This window comes from Pelobates fuscus, chromosome 5 (genome assembly GCF_036172605.1).
Source record: "Pelobates fuscus isolate aPelFus1 chromosome 5, aPelFus1.pri, whole genome shotgun sequence".
In the NCBI taxonomy this organism is placed as follows: Eukaryota; Metazoa; Chordata; class Amphibia; order Anura; family Pelobatidae; genus Pelobates; species Pelobates fuscus.
In genome coordinates this window covers 40,442,867-40,456,981 of record NC_086321.1, presented here as the reverse complement: position 1 = coordinate 40,456,981, position 14,115 = coordinate 40,442,867, and the positions used below count along the sequence as shown (strand labels likewise).

General features: G+C 39.4%; 1 protein-coding gene across 1 annotated transcript; it reads right to left on the bottom strand.

The window, feature by feature from the left end:
• Positions 1–525: 525 nt before the first annotated feature.
• Positions 526–4,634, bottom strand: LOC134610658 (avidin-related protein 4/5-like). Its single transcript, XM_063453733.1, has 4 exons — positions 4,548–4,634; positions 3,123–3,324; positions 1,444–1,564; positions 526–710 (listed from the first exon to the last, which is right to left on the bottom strand). The coding sequence occupies exons 1-4, from the start codon at positions 4,608–4,610 to the stop codon at positions 680–682; spliced, it is 417 nt and encodes a 138-aa protein (XP_063309803.1). The 5' UTR covers positions 4,611–4,634; the 3' UTR covers positions 526–679.
• Positions 4,635–14,115: the final 9,481 nt, after the last annotated feature.

Sequence of the window (14,115 nt, the reverse complement as noted above, 5' to 3'; positions counted from 1 at the left end):
TTTCACCGTTCTGTTTCCTGCCTTTTCTGCAGTGTGGGAAGGAGCTGAGTAAATGCTGCCATGGCTAGATCAGAAAAATGTAATTACGGCAAGCATGGAAACCTTTTTCTTTTATTCCTATCAATCAATAAATAATGAATAAAATACATCCGATACAAGACAATGTTCAGGTGGTACAGAACACGCTGAACAAATAGTTCCACAGGAAGAGAACCTGACACCCTAATGAGGTACTTGGGAACCTTTGATTCTGCCTTTGGGGGAACCCACCAAAGGAGTCACTTTAACCCTTTTCCCTACCCTTCCCCTCCCATGCCCCTTCTTACTTATTTTTTTCATGTCACGGACATGCTGCCAAACACAATATATACTAATTAAACTGAATCAAATGTATATTATATAAGAGTGGTTGTGATCTGTTTTCCGTCTTCTGCAAGAAAATAAAGAATTTTTAAAAATGTTTACAAAATGCATGAGGACATTTTCATGTTCTGTGACCTTCTGTTACAAGTAAAAACAACACAGTTTTCATTAAAAATGATTTATTAGGGAATTTGGAAAAATGTCAAATGTAACAAATTAAGGCTGCATAATACCAGCATTCATTCTTTGTAAGCTTTGAGTGATGGTAGCACTGGTACATGAATATAACTGAGATCATCTTCCTTTATTATCCACATTAAATCGGCGTGAAAGTGTTAACACCAACTCTGAAAAGAAAACGCAAAGAATATTTTAAGTCCAAAATATAGAATTCCAAAGATGTGAAAATACTAGACAAGAAACTCGTTATAAAATAATAGTAATATTCATGAAACCTCACATTATTCAACATTGCAAAAAGGAATGGAACTTTCAAAAATAAAGTAGAGCATAACTTATAGTTAATATAATAATTTCAGTTTAAAAAGTCTCAATTTCAAAAAACTTCCTCAAAGGGTAAAAAAGAATTTCATACTCATCAAAAATAATTATGTTCTCTTTGTAGAAATAAACTTTAACTAATAATGCTCATTAACTAAAATAGGTCTCAATTTCATAAACTTTTAAAATAATTCAATACTGTTAGAAAAACTTCCCAAATTATTTATCTATAGAGGTCACCATTAACGTACGTGGGGATCTTTGTAGATAAATGATTAGAATTTTTTTTTTTAACAGTATTGATTAATTTGGGAAGTGTATTAAAATCTAGACCATAGTCCTGTATATCTTAATTTGTTTACAACATCCACCTGTAATGTGTCCTATATACTACAGATGCCCGGCATTAAACTGTATTCCCTGTATGTTGGCATTATACCCAGTTAAAGTTAAAATGTGTACGTTTTGACACTGTTAACACAAAATTCTGTTATTGTTTTTAAACTTTATCTCACATAAATTATTAGAATGTTATGGCATTTGACATGAGATATTATGGTTTTATTGTGTCATAGATACCGTGTTGCCTTCCAGTTTTCTGCTTCATTCGTGGCCATTGATCTCAGCAGCCAACTTGTTTGAAGAACCTTTCCTCCCGTTGCGGTTAAGAAGCACTGACCAGTGAAGACTGTTATTGAATCTGTAACATAGTAAGAACTACATTTAAGAGAAATAGCGTAAACTTTAAGTAGTGATTAGCTGCAAAGATGATTCTGTCACGTACCTTTCTGCCCCACACCTGTTTAGTGGAAGTGGTTATGTGGAATTTGAACCTGGGTCTGTCGGTTGTCGAAGTTCTACCATTCAGCCACGAGGTGGACTCAGTATTTCCTGCAGTATTTTCTATACAGTACTTCTGCTTTTAGGTCTCCCTGGCTGCACCACCAGCCAGCTGCAGTAAATGTGCAATCATCTTAGCCCAAAAATACCAGCACTACTCATACTCTGGGCCTGGTTATTGATATTTCCTGACTATGCTTTTCCTTGAATTCATACTGGATTTTTGATTCTTTTACTGCCCGTGTCCTCACTACCCTAGTGCCTGCTGATTCTGTACTTTGCTGCTACATTGTGTATGACTATTGCCTGCCACTGACTATTCTCCTTCATCCCGTTTTTTTCCCCGTCTGCTAGACCGTTGATGACTCTGCTTGCCTGACATCATCTTTTGCCTTAACCCTTAGCCAAAGCTCCATGTTGACCATCACCTTACTGCAGGTATTGTACAATTAAACTAATGATAAACAAATAAATTGCTGCAAAAATAGTTTCTGTAATAATAATAATAATAATAATAATAATATATAAATAATAATAGTGTCTATCATGAATGTTGAATAAATGTTACACAATGACAGCATCAGTAAACCATGGTCTTACAATTGTATTGCACATGTAATCGTCCATGTAGGAAGTCAGAAAAAAATCTTGTGTTTCAAACTGCTAGTAACAGAAAGACTTAAAAAATGCCAAAAAAATGTTGTTTTATGTTCACTATTTGTTCTATTGGAAGGTTGATGTATAGTGACATTTTAGAGCAACGGTAATGTCGCTGCCTTAGAAATAGGGAAACCCGATTCAATCCTGGTCACCTAGACAAGATACCTTACAATATGCAGCTACCTACCTAAAATCCTAGGGTTATTTACTACAGTAATAATGCAAAGTGAATTCCAAGTACGAGGTCAGAATAGTCAAACTGGGGGGGCGAAGCAAAGTCGTACAAAATTTATATTGGTAATGCAGATGTAGGAACTTCCACCTTAGTGTATCAGTGGAGACTGGAAGAAGCATGGTCCCCCAACAAAACCATTCATTTACAGTTCGTTAGCTTGCCTTGGCAAAGCACTGCAGGATTCTTGGGCCCATAACAGTTGTTGTGGTACTTAAAATACCGACTCAGAATTGAACTCAGTAGAAAATATTAAGCATTCACATTTTTCCCCAATATTCTTTAAATGTGATGGTGGGCAAGTGGGTTGATGTTAAAGGAAATTAGTGTAGGAGAAGAAATGCATAAATAAGTGGGTAAAATAATTAACTATAACATGTCTAGTGGATGGAGACTGATGGATAGATGACTATATGTGAATATAAAAATATGGGAATCAGTGTGGTTGAATGCATGGATAAATGGATTGAAAACCAAATGAGATTGATATAAAATAATTACATGAATTATTGTGTAGTGAAATTACCTGAAAATGCCCATTTGAGAGTAAATCCAAAGGAAGGTTGATTAGACTTTTGCTGAAATCCAGTTAATGGTGTTTCTGTGATATTTACATTGTTGACTGACACTGCCGTCATGTAAGTCCCACTGAATTTCCCGTATTTATTTGCAGAATTTATGGTGATAGTAGATCCTAATTCATTTCTCCAGCTTCCAGCTAGTGAACACTAAAAAAAGTACAAGATATGCAAAATCAGGTTTTTATTTAAGTTATATTAAATCAGCGTTCGATTTATTTGAATTCACATACTACAATTTTTGCATGTGACTATATGACTGAGACATGGAGGGGAAATGCAGGAACAAGTACGGTATTTAGAAATAAAAGTATAAAATTTTTACCATGGAATGCAATATATAGATCCTCAATTTTTTACCAATAACATTAAGTGAATGTTTAATTTCAACCTCTAACACTATCTTTAGCTTTCTCTTTCTTAAATAAGTACAATCTGTAAGTGATTGTGTATTTTTTTTTGTCTAAGATTTTGCCCAAAACCACATATTTTGATCTGGTATTAATTAAGATATGTTTCTATTGAATGAAAATTCAATCTGAGAATGGAGAATTAATAACAGATAGACTATGTATTTTTTCAACAGAGTTTGTAAACCTTTGACAAATCTAATATGGCAAAATTTATTAGGTTATCTAATTCTTGTTTAACTACTAGAGGATCACAGCTGAAATCACTGACCTCCTTGTTTAACTCCTGTTGCCCACAAGGGGTCAGTGTAGCATTACGTGTCAAAACTGTGACATAACTTCATTCTAAGTGTATTTTGATATTAATATATGTATATATAGAATTATATACAGTATTAATATCAAAATACACTTAGAATGATAGTTTGTGTGTTTAGATCATAAATGCATATATATTATCTAAGTACTTTTGATTTAATTTATAAACTGTTTTAAACATTTTTAAAACTCTATTTCAGGCATTGGGGGGCTGCATGACACACTAGGCAGTCCCCTGCAGGCACTGCACAAGCTGGCTGGGAAAAGTTCCTGAGGACACTTTGCGTCACTACAAGCACTTTCTTGAGTGCACTTTTTATGAAATTAAGAAATAAACGCTACGTTTTAAAGAAAGACCGTGAGTGCAGACTACTACTTACTATCTTTTTGTATATAAATGTAACTAAAGTCGGGCACCTGGCACTGAACTGTCTTTTCTGTGGAAAATTAGAGCCTGGTTCCAAGGAACTTTCTACAAAAAATATTTATATGTATATATATATAGAGAGAGACACACACAGTAAGTTACCGTCATATATACTGCCTTACATAACAAAGGTCTAATAAATAGAGAAAGGGAGAGTGTAGTGTAAAGGAGATTCTATCTCCCTCCAGCTAATACCACTCTTTCTATCTGTTTCTTACCTGGTTACTAGCATGAGCACCGATGGACAGCAGAGCAAGAACCAACACTTCAAACAGGTCCATCCTCAGATTCTTCTTCTCAGTGTATCTTTCCTGAGCTCCGGGAGATATCAATATATATATATATACATATGTGAATGAGTTAATGACTCATTAATTGGTCAAACAACAAGCTGAGTTTTCATTTCACTTTTTGTAATATTCTTCCTCAATCCTTCCTGGAAGATGTTCTGGTTTATTATTGTGAAATGTCAGGTCATGGATTTATTCTCATTGAAATATGGGTCTATCAAGAAGCTTCTGGTTTGAAAAAGTATCACTAACTGAATATATTTATTCAGCAAAAAATAAAAATAAAATACCCCAAAAATCAACCAGTTGTAAAATGGCGAAAGGGCTAAATATCGTAGATAAACAAGAATAAACAATGGGTCATAGGGTAGTATTGTAACACACATTGAGAGGTGAGGTAATATAATGCACTTACAAACATAAAATAACAAACAAACAAGATCCCGCAATTAAAATAACAAGTAAAAAAATTAAAAAAACATTAATAAAAAGAACACAAATAAAAGGCAGCCCTATGCGTTTCGTCTGATTTCTTTAGGGGCAAAATTCAAACTATTTTATGAACAGAAAGATGCAATCTACTTGTGGTCTATCACATGTCTTTTTTTTAAATCCCTAATACCAGCTGAAAGTCTGTTAATAAGATCCACCTGCATCCTTTCTTCCTGCGTATGGGTCGCACCAATAATTCACATTTGCTGACCATGTTTTAGAGCTCGCTCTGCTGCATCACCCATGTAAGCATATTGGCAATGTGAAGAACTGACTCTGCTGGGTTTTGAACCATGGTTTCCATGCTGCTGATCCTCTTCTTTACCAGTTCACCAGCCTGCCTTTTGCAGATTTACCTTGACCTTTTGAGCTCAGATCAATGCTGTCACCTTCCGTCTGCAACTTCCACATTCCATGAGTACACCTGGTGTTTCAAGTTGCATTGCTTAAATGAAAATCCTTTCCCTGGTCAAGCCTTGCCTACCCACCACCAGTCCAAGTGGAAGGTGAAGAGGAATACGAGGTGGAAAAAAATCTTGAATCCAGGATCTTCCACAACAATACTCGGTTCATTGGAAAGGCTATATATTGGAAGCCAATGGACAATATTCACACTCCTGTTCTTCTTCGGTCTTTCTACATGCAGTACCCTGCTAAACCTGGGAATAAGGCATTTGGAGACTGCAACAAATATGAAAAAGGGGGTATAATAGGTGCTCACTCCAATACACAAAAGAATGACAAACAGGGGATGCAATATGCAAAAAGGGAAAAGAAAAAAAAAAGAATTGGGATAGAGTAGTGACCATGAGATTTTGCTACAGTTACACACTTGCTACAGTTACTTTCTGTCCTTGTTTTTTATGTTACACACCCTGCTCCTCCATGTCCCCTTCACACACTCTGCTGCCCCATGTTCCCCTTTACACACTCTGAATCTCCATGTCCCCCTCACACACTCTGCCACCCCATGTCCCTCTCACAATTACCCTGCCTCCCCATGTCCCCCTCACAATCACCTTGACTCCCCATGTCCCCCTCACAATTACCCTGCCTCCCCATGTCCCCCTCACACACACCCTGCTGCCCCATGTCCCCCTCACAATCACCCGGCCTCCCCCTCACACACTTTGCTGCCCCATGTCCCTCTCACAATTACCCTGCCTCCCCATGTCCCCCTCACAATCACCCTGCCTCCCCATGTCTCCCTCACACACACAATTACCCTGCCTCCCCATGTCCCCCTCACACACACCCTGCTGCCCCATGTCCCCCTCACAATCACCCGGCCTCCCCCTCACACACTTTGCTGCCCCATGTCCCTCTCACAATTACCCTGCCTCCCCATGCCCCCTCACAATCACCCTGCCTCCCAATGTCCCCCTCACACACACCCTGCTGCCCCATGTCCCCCTCACAATCACCCGGCCTCCCCCTCACACACTTTGCTGCCCCATGTCCCTCTCACAATTACCCTGCCTCCCCATGCCCCCCTCACAATCACCCTGCCTCCCAATGTCCCCCTCACACACACCCTGCTGCCCCATGTCCCCCTCACAATCACCCGGCCTCCCCATGTCCCCCTCACACACTTTGCTGCCCCATGTCCCCCTCACACATTTTGCAAGTTTATGCATTTACTTTTTATTGACAAGGTTTATGCATTTACTGCATTAATAGCATTCCCTTGCCCCCCCCCCCCCCCATGGTGTATATGTGTGACTGTGTTTATGTGCTGGCGTGTGTGTGTGTGCTGCATGATTGCAGGGGGGGTCCTGTGGAGTTGGAAAAATATGAAAAGTCGGAACTGGTTACATAAATATTTGAATCCCATTACTGGATTTGATGTGTGTTTATAGTTGATGCAATGAGTGTGTAGGGAAAGCGGTGTGTACGTGTGTGTAAGCAATGACTCATTAATTGGACAAACAACAAGCTGAGTTTTCATTTCATATTTTGTAATATTCTTTCTCAATCCTTCCTGGAAGATGTCCTGAAATAGTTGTGCTTCATTATTGTGAAATGTCAGGTTATGAATTTATTCTCATTAAAATATGGGTCTATCAAGAAGCTTCTGGTTTGAAAAAGTATCACTAATTAAATACATTAAGTGTCTGATTAATGACTGGGGTAACCCACCAAAAACTCTGGTCATGATCATGGACGTAGTATTTCAGCACCTAAGAAAAAGAGATGGATTGTATGTGGTCAACACTCTTTTTTTGTACAGCACAAGGCAGATGGGCAAGAGGTTGATAGATACACTATATTTGCCCCCTGACTAATTGTTGATTTAAAACGTTTCAGCCTCAATCGTTGCTAATAGGTGCCTAAAATTCAGCCTTAATATGTCTATAAAAATGGGGGAAACTGGGGGGACACCCGAAACATGCATTTCTTGGAAGTGGTTCCAACAAAAAGCCAAAATATACACAAAATAAGAATAAGGAACAGCACGTACAAAAAGTACAGTTTACATTTTACAAGGCTTCTTAAAATCACTTATCTTAGCAAACAAATACGTTATACCATATGGCCGTAATGTGTTAAGCCCACCACTACGTCACCATATCTCAATATTGGTGGGCCCTACACTAAATTTAACTGTAATACTCACTGCTTAAACAACTTAAACAACCAAAGATACTCCTTAAATTTAAGCTTGAGCTGTTCTCAGTGTTTTCAAACACTTGTTTTGTGATTTGCACATGACTTGGGTTTACCTAGGTCAAAAGGGTAATTCAGACATTCACTCTTAGTTCAGTGTGCCCAATGAAGGCCAAACAATTATTTAGGTTGTTATATCTCTAATGCAGATGGGACCTGCTTTTCAGATCTGGAGAGAATTCACATTTGCTGACCATGCTTCACAACTGGCTCGGGTGCATCACCCATGTAAGCATATTGCAGACATTGCAAGTCTCACGGTAGTTCCGGGAGACTCCCGCATGGTGAATGCTGCTCCCTGACACCTGCGAGTCATACACAATATCACGAAAATCACACACACAATCTAATGTGGGTGTGTGTGATTTCCATTATATTGTGTATGACTTGCACCCCCTAACAGCCCCCTACTGCTCATTAAACAGGATCCCTGTCGGGTGTTGGCCCTTTAAGAGCTGACTGAGCCCCTGTGATCTCAGCCGGCAGGGAGGAAGTGACCACTACTTCCTCCCAGCTTCACAGAGAGCTGCCCACCCAGGAGGAGTGGGCAGCAGCATGGAGGTACAGTAGAGGCTGGAGTGAGCTGCTGCTGCATGCTCACTCCCATCAGCCTCAGCCAAAACTCCAAGCAAGCCACCCCCCTGTACACAAAGGTAAACTAACAAGAGTGTGGTGGCAAATATGTAAAGTATGACCTGTGTGTATGCCAGTATGTGTATGTGTCAGTGTGGATCCGAGTCTGTATCTGTATGTCAGTGTGTTTATCTAAGTGTGTGTGTATTTGAATGTATGTGTAGTGTGTGTGTGTGTGTGTAACTGAGTGTAATTATACTATATAATTCCTAAATAGACATGAGCACAGACCCCACATACATCAAAAACAACATTATGCCAAAAGACCATATGATAGATAGATGATCAGAGGAATTCGAGAGATGACAATCGACCATATGTGAAAAAAGAGAATACAGCATATGTCAATACCAGATCCACAGCCAGTCAGATTTCGAATAGGAATACCCTATTTCTGTATAAAAGAATAGAAAGACCTAGGCCAACACAATCCACTGAGAGGAAAGAAAAGCCCCAACCTACTCCCCAACCACTGGCCCCAAGAAACCCAGCACTGGCCAATTTTTTAGACAACAGAGGGGAGAGATCCTTCTCCCCAAAACACCCTTGGAGAGACCCCAATTGGTCCCCAATACAAAGAAAAAGAATAAGAAGAGCACTAAAAGAAGCCCAACAAACACAACCACAGAGTCCAACGATGCGGAAGCCATATGAGTCTTTAACCTATTAGACCGTACCCTCAACAAGGAATAATTCCAACTCCTCCAGAAGGGATTAACATTTGCCCCCAATTCTGACAATTCCACATTCAACATGTACATAGACCTCAACAAGTATGTTAGGAAATTAACAATCTGAAGATTCTTTGTAGAAAACAAATTTAGTTCCCGTGAAGTTTCCATCCCCTATAAACATACAAACCTACACCCTAATTCTACTTTCTACAGGCCGCAACAGGCAAAGAATGATTTAATTAAGGTTTTTGAGAAGAAAATGGAGAAGGACCTCAGATCCATACAGAATAAACCAGGATTCAAATATAACCTGATGAAAAAAGAGAGAAAAGCACAAAAAAGCCTAATGGAAGAAGACGATATAGTTATCAGAGCAGCCGACAAGGGAAGGGGACTAGTAGTAATGAATCTCTGTGACTACCAAACAGGAAGCACAAAACTACTTAACGATACAAATACATATGTGGTACTACCAAATAATCCATGTGTAGAATTCAAAAAAGAATTATCTACACTTCTAGAGGAGGGAAAAGCCTGAACAAAAGGGAGTTTGACGATCTACTTTGTGAATATCCTAGGTTGGCTGTATTTTACCATCTCCCTAAACCTCATAAGAGGTTGACAAATGCACCAGGGAGACCTATTATTTCGGGAATAGGCTCCCTAACTTCAAACTTCTCAGAGTATGTGGACAAGTTTCTACAATAACCAGTAACTAAACTCAGGTCTTACCTCAGGGACTCCACACAAATCATCAAAATTTTATCCACAGTTAAATGAGCGCATGGATATATTCTGGTCACAGCAGACGTGACGTCACTATATACAGTGATAGAGCATCTGCAGGGCTGTGAAGCTATTCAATATGCCCTGGCGACCCACTCAGAACTCCAGAATGACCAGATAGATGTTTGGGGTTTTTTTTCTGGTCAAATGTGTGATGTTTATACTCCATAACGTCTTCTGGGCCAATGGCAATTTTTATCTCCAAATTGAAGGGACAGCCATGCGGACCAGATTTGCACAAACCTGCGCCAATTTATTTATGGAAAAATGGGAGGACGAATTAATCTGGTCCAATACCCATTTTGGTTCTCTGGCAAAGATACATAAAATCCAGAACATCCAACATAAAAATTTGGAAAATTGCACATGCCATACCCATCGTACTTCCCCTCACCTGGTGGCAGAAGGTGCTATTAAAAAAGTAGTTATGAAGAAGAATAAATTGCATAATTCCAAAACAAATAGGTTATGTCTTAAATTAGTATATCCCCTACGCTGTAAGAAGTGTCAGGTGTTGTCCAGACCTAGGTCATGAGGGATTAAGCTGTACATCAAGACTACAAAGTTCAGCACCAGGAGGAACATTATTTTAAGAGAGTTCGAATAAGGTCTGCTTGGTGTCACGGAGGTAGAAGGGCAAAGTTTCCAAAAGGGGTTTTAAAATCCACATAAATACTGAAGCTCTGTGTTAAATATTTGTTCCCTGAAACTATTGGTCTCCCATTCAGTCTGGCTTGTTTTTTGTGGATTCTAGCTAATGTATCAAAAGATGCAATCCATGGAGTGGTGTTCAAGAGAAAAGTCATCTTGTTTTTACTAATTAGATGTTCATTAAGACCACATACTTTAACTAATCCAAGGAAGTTTTGGTCAGATCAAATTTAAGGACTTTGAAGGTGGAAGTGTCTGTGAGGAGTTGCATGCAGATGTCGACATACTGTTGTCTATCAAGGATAAAAATATTGCCCCCTTTATCAGAGGGATTGATGGTTATTTGATTGTTATCATGTAGAGACTTAAGTGACATCCTTTTGGAAAGGGAAAAATTGGAAATTGAAAAAAGGTCAGACTTATTCATAGACAGACGGTCAATATATTTACACACAAGTTCATAAAATAAACCAATATACTTGTATTCTGCAAATAAAGGAAATAGCTCACTTCTCTTTTTGAGGCTGGTGAACGGACCTATCCCTAGTTCCCTGTGTTTGTTTTCTTCAAGTAATTCAGCCAGTGATTGTACTAGCTGATAATCACATAATTCAAATCCTAACGTTTTGGCCTGTTTCTCGAGGTTAATGCGATGAAATTTATGCAAAGATCATTTTCTGGCAAAAAGGTGGATATCTTTAATTCATGTAAATTTATCAAAGTTAGGAGTAGGGAGGAGAGAGAGTAATTTCATCAGAATCTGTCATTCTGTTAAGGTTAAGATATATTGAGACAAATTTACTATGTGTATTGTCTAATATCGATTCCATCTGCTGTGTTGCCTGTGTGTTCTTGGTCTTGTTTTGGGTTGGTCCTACACTCCCTGTGTTGTTATTAAAAAATGAACCCCTTTTTTAAGGATACTTCTAGTGTTCCCTTCAGTTGAGGAGGTGGTATTAGGCTGAGATTCTAATTCAGAACTGCTAAACTCCTACTCGGGCGTGGAAAAGTAATCTGAATTGTAGCTATGTTTTCCGTTTTGTCTCCTGTAAACATTCCCAGTCGAAAGTCTTTACTTTCCCTTAAAAATTTGTAGTGTTTGCATTTCTTAATAGTGGTTTGAAATCTATCTAAATTAGTTTTCAACTGAGTTTTATTGGTGCAGAATGTAGAATCAGTGTGAAATTGTTGTAATTTGTGCTTTTCTGTATCTATTTTCGTGTTAATAGATTCACAGGGGTGTGTTTGTATGTAGTATTTTTGTTAGATTGCAGGCCTCTGTTAGTATGTTGTGCTGATGTTTGATTGCTTGGATGTATGCACATACACTATCACAGATATACATAAACATTAACACAGAGCTACATATTTATACACTGACACATACACATAAATTATTATAGACACCGACATATACACACACACTGGTATATGCACATTCCTTGACACATGCATACACTGGCATATACACACAGAAACACAAACCCTGACCAGGGCCGGATTTAGATGAAAAGAAGCCCTAGGCTATTCCACTTATGAGGCCCTTTCACCTCCCATTTTTAAGTTTGTAAATTACATGAGAGACAATAAAATACATCATTACTGTGATCTATATCAATATGTTAAATGAAACATGTTGTGATTGGTACTAACCTTTATAAAAAATGTGGCACGGATAATAATGGAAATAAAGTCGAGATGAGTAGAGGGGGGGTGATTGTGAGAGGGAGGGGGGTGATGAGGAGAGGGGGGTGACTAAAAAAATTACCTTAAATCCCTAGTGGTCCACTGGGGGCTGCCTGGTGGTCCAGTGGGGTCCCTGGTGGTCCGGTGGCCCTAATTTTCCGGTCTGAGCTGCAGAGCTGCAGACCATGGATCTTGCGAGACCCAATCAGAGCATTGCCGTGGTAACGCACGGCAACGCTCTGATTGGGCAGTGCACGCGAGATCCATGGTCCGCCTCCACCCCGCCCCTCCCCCCCCCCCCCCTTAGTATGCCACTGGTCATATCATATGCGTAGAATTTCTCCTTATTTTTGGTTCAGTGTTTTAGTGTACACTGTTTTTAGAATAGTGTAATTTTAATTTTGCTAACAATTTGAATGTAGGCCCCTCTTGATCTTGAGGCCCTAGGCTGAAGCATAGTTAGCCTATAGGAAAATCCTGCTCTGACCCTGACACACCAATACACGCACCCTGACACACTAACTGAAGCGCACACCATGACACACAGATTCACACACTGATGCACACCCTGACACACAGATGCACATACATATACACAGATGTACACACATGTGTGCACACACTGACCCATAGATATACACAAACTCAAATACACATCCTAACAAACAGATGCAGATACACACAGCTGCACACTCTGACGCACAGATGCACACCCTGAAAAACAGATGCGCACACACACAGATACACACACTGACACACAGATATACACACTGACACACACACAAACACAGCTTGACAAAGATATGTATACACACACACACACACACACACACAATCTGATATACATATAAACACATACATGTGATTTTTTTTTATATATATATATATATATATATATATATATATATATATATATATATAGCCACCCTCCTGTTAGCTTACCTTTTGTGGGTAGGAGGGTGGCTTGGAGTCCTGGTCCTGCTACTGGTGGGAGTGAGAGGTCTGGAGCAGCTCTGTTCCTCTCCTCTCCCTCCTTTCATGCTGCCTCTGCGGCTGCCTCCTCTTCCTCCCGCGCTGTCTCTACAGGGGCCTGGTTGCGGTCTTAAAGGGCGGCAGCACCCGACCGGGCCCCTTTTCAGCAGAAATGTTTCCTGGTGCTATCATAGCACCTGGGAAACATTTTGCGGCGACCCTGTGAGCCAGTCACGGTGCCCCAGGGCTCCAAGGCACACAGTTTGGGAACCTCTGGCTTAGCTCATTGTCGAAGAGCAGTCAGCCCTACAATGCGCACTTTAGTGAATAAAGTAGAGAATGAGGTTATAGTGTTGGACTAACCAGCACCAGTACCTCATATAAGGTTACAGGAGGTATTTGGGGGCAGAACCCCGGGCAAATGTATAGAAATCAAGAAAGAATGGAGTGGGGAAACCACTCACTCAAAGTAGGTGGAACCCACTCACACTCAAAGAAACCTCCTAGAGTTAAACTTTAATGTTAGTGGTATAAACCTTTATTACTCTGCTTTTCCTGTCCTCATACTTTGTCCAAATCCTCACTATTTTATTTTGAGTAGATTGGCAACAACGTTTGCTATAACCACTAACCCTGTTACTCCTGCTCGCATCCTATAAAGTCTGTATAATTTGCAGATTTTGAACATGCCACCATATCTGTACTTACGAGGTACCCACAATTTTACGAATCCATTTAGGATAATTATTTTGTATCCGTAGACCTCTAGTACATAACTGTGGTACCTGCAGACTTTTTACGACCTGTATATTCCCCAGACTTGAACAACCTATATACCTTTAATACGGTGGTTTCTACATCTCTTTCTGATCCCTTTAAGGATCATTACTATATGTTACTTTGGACCCTGTATACATAACTGTGGTATTTAGGAC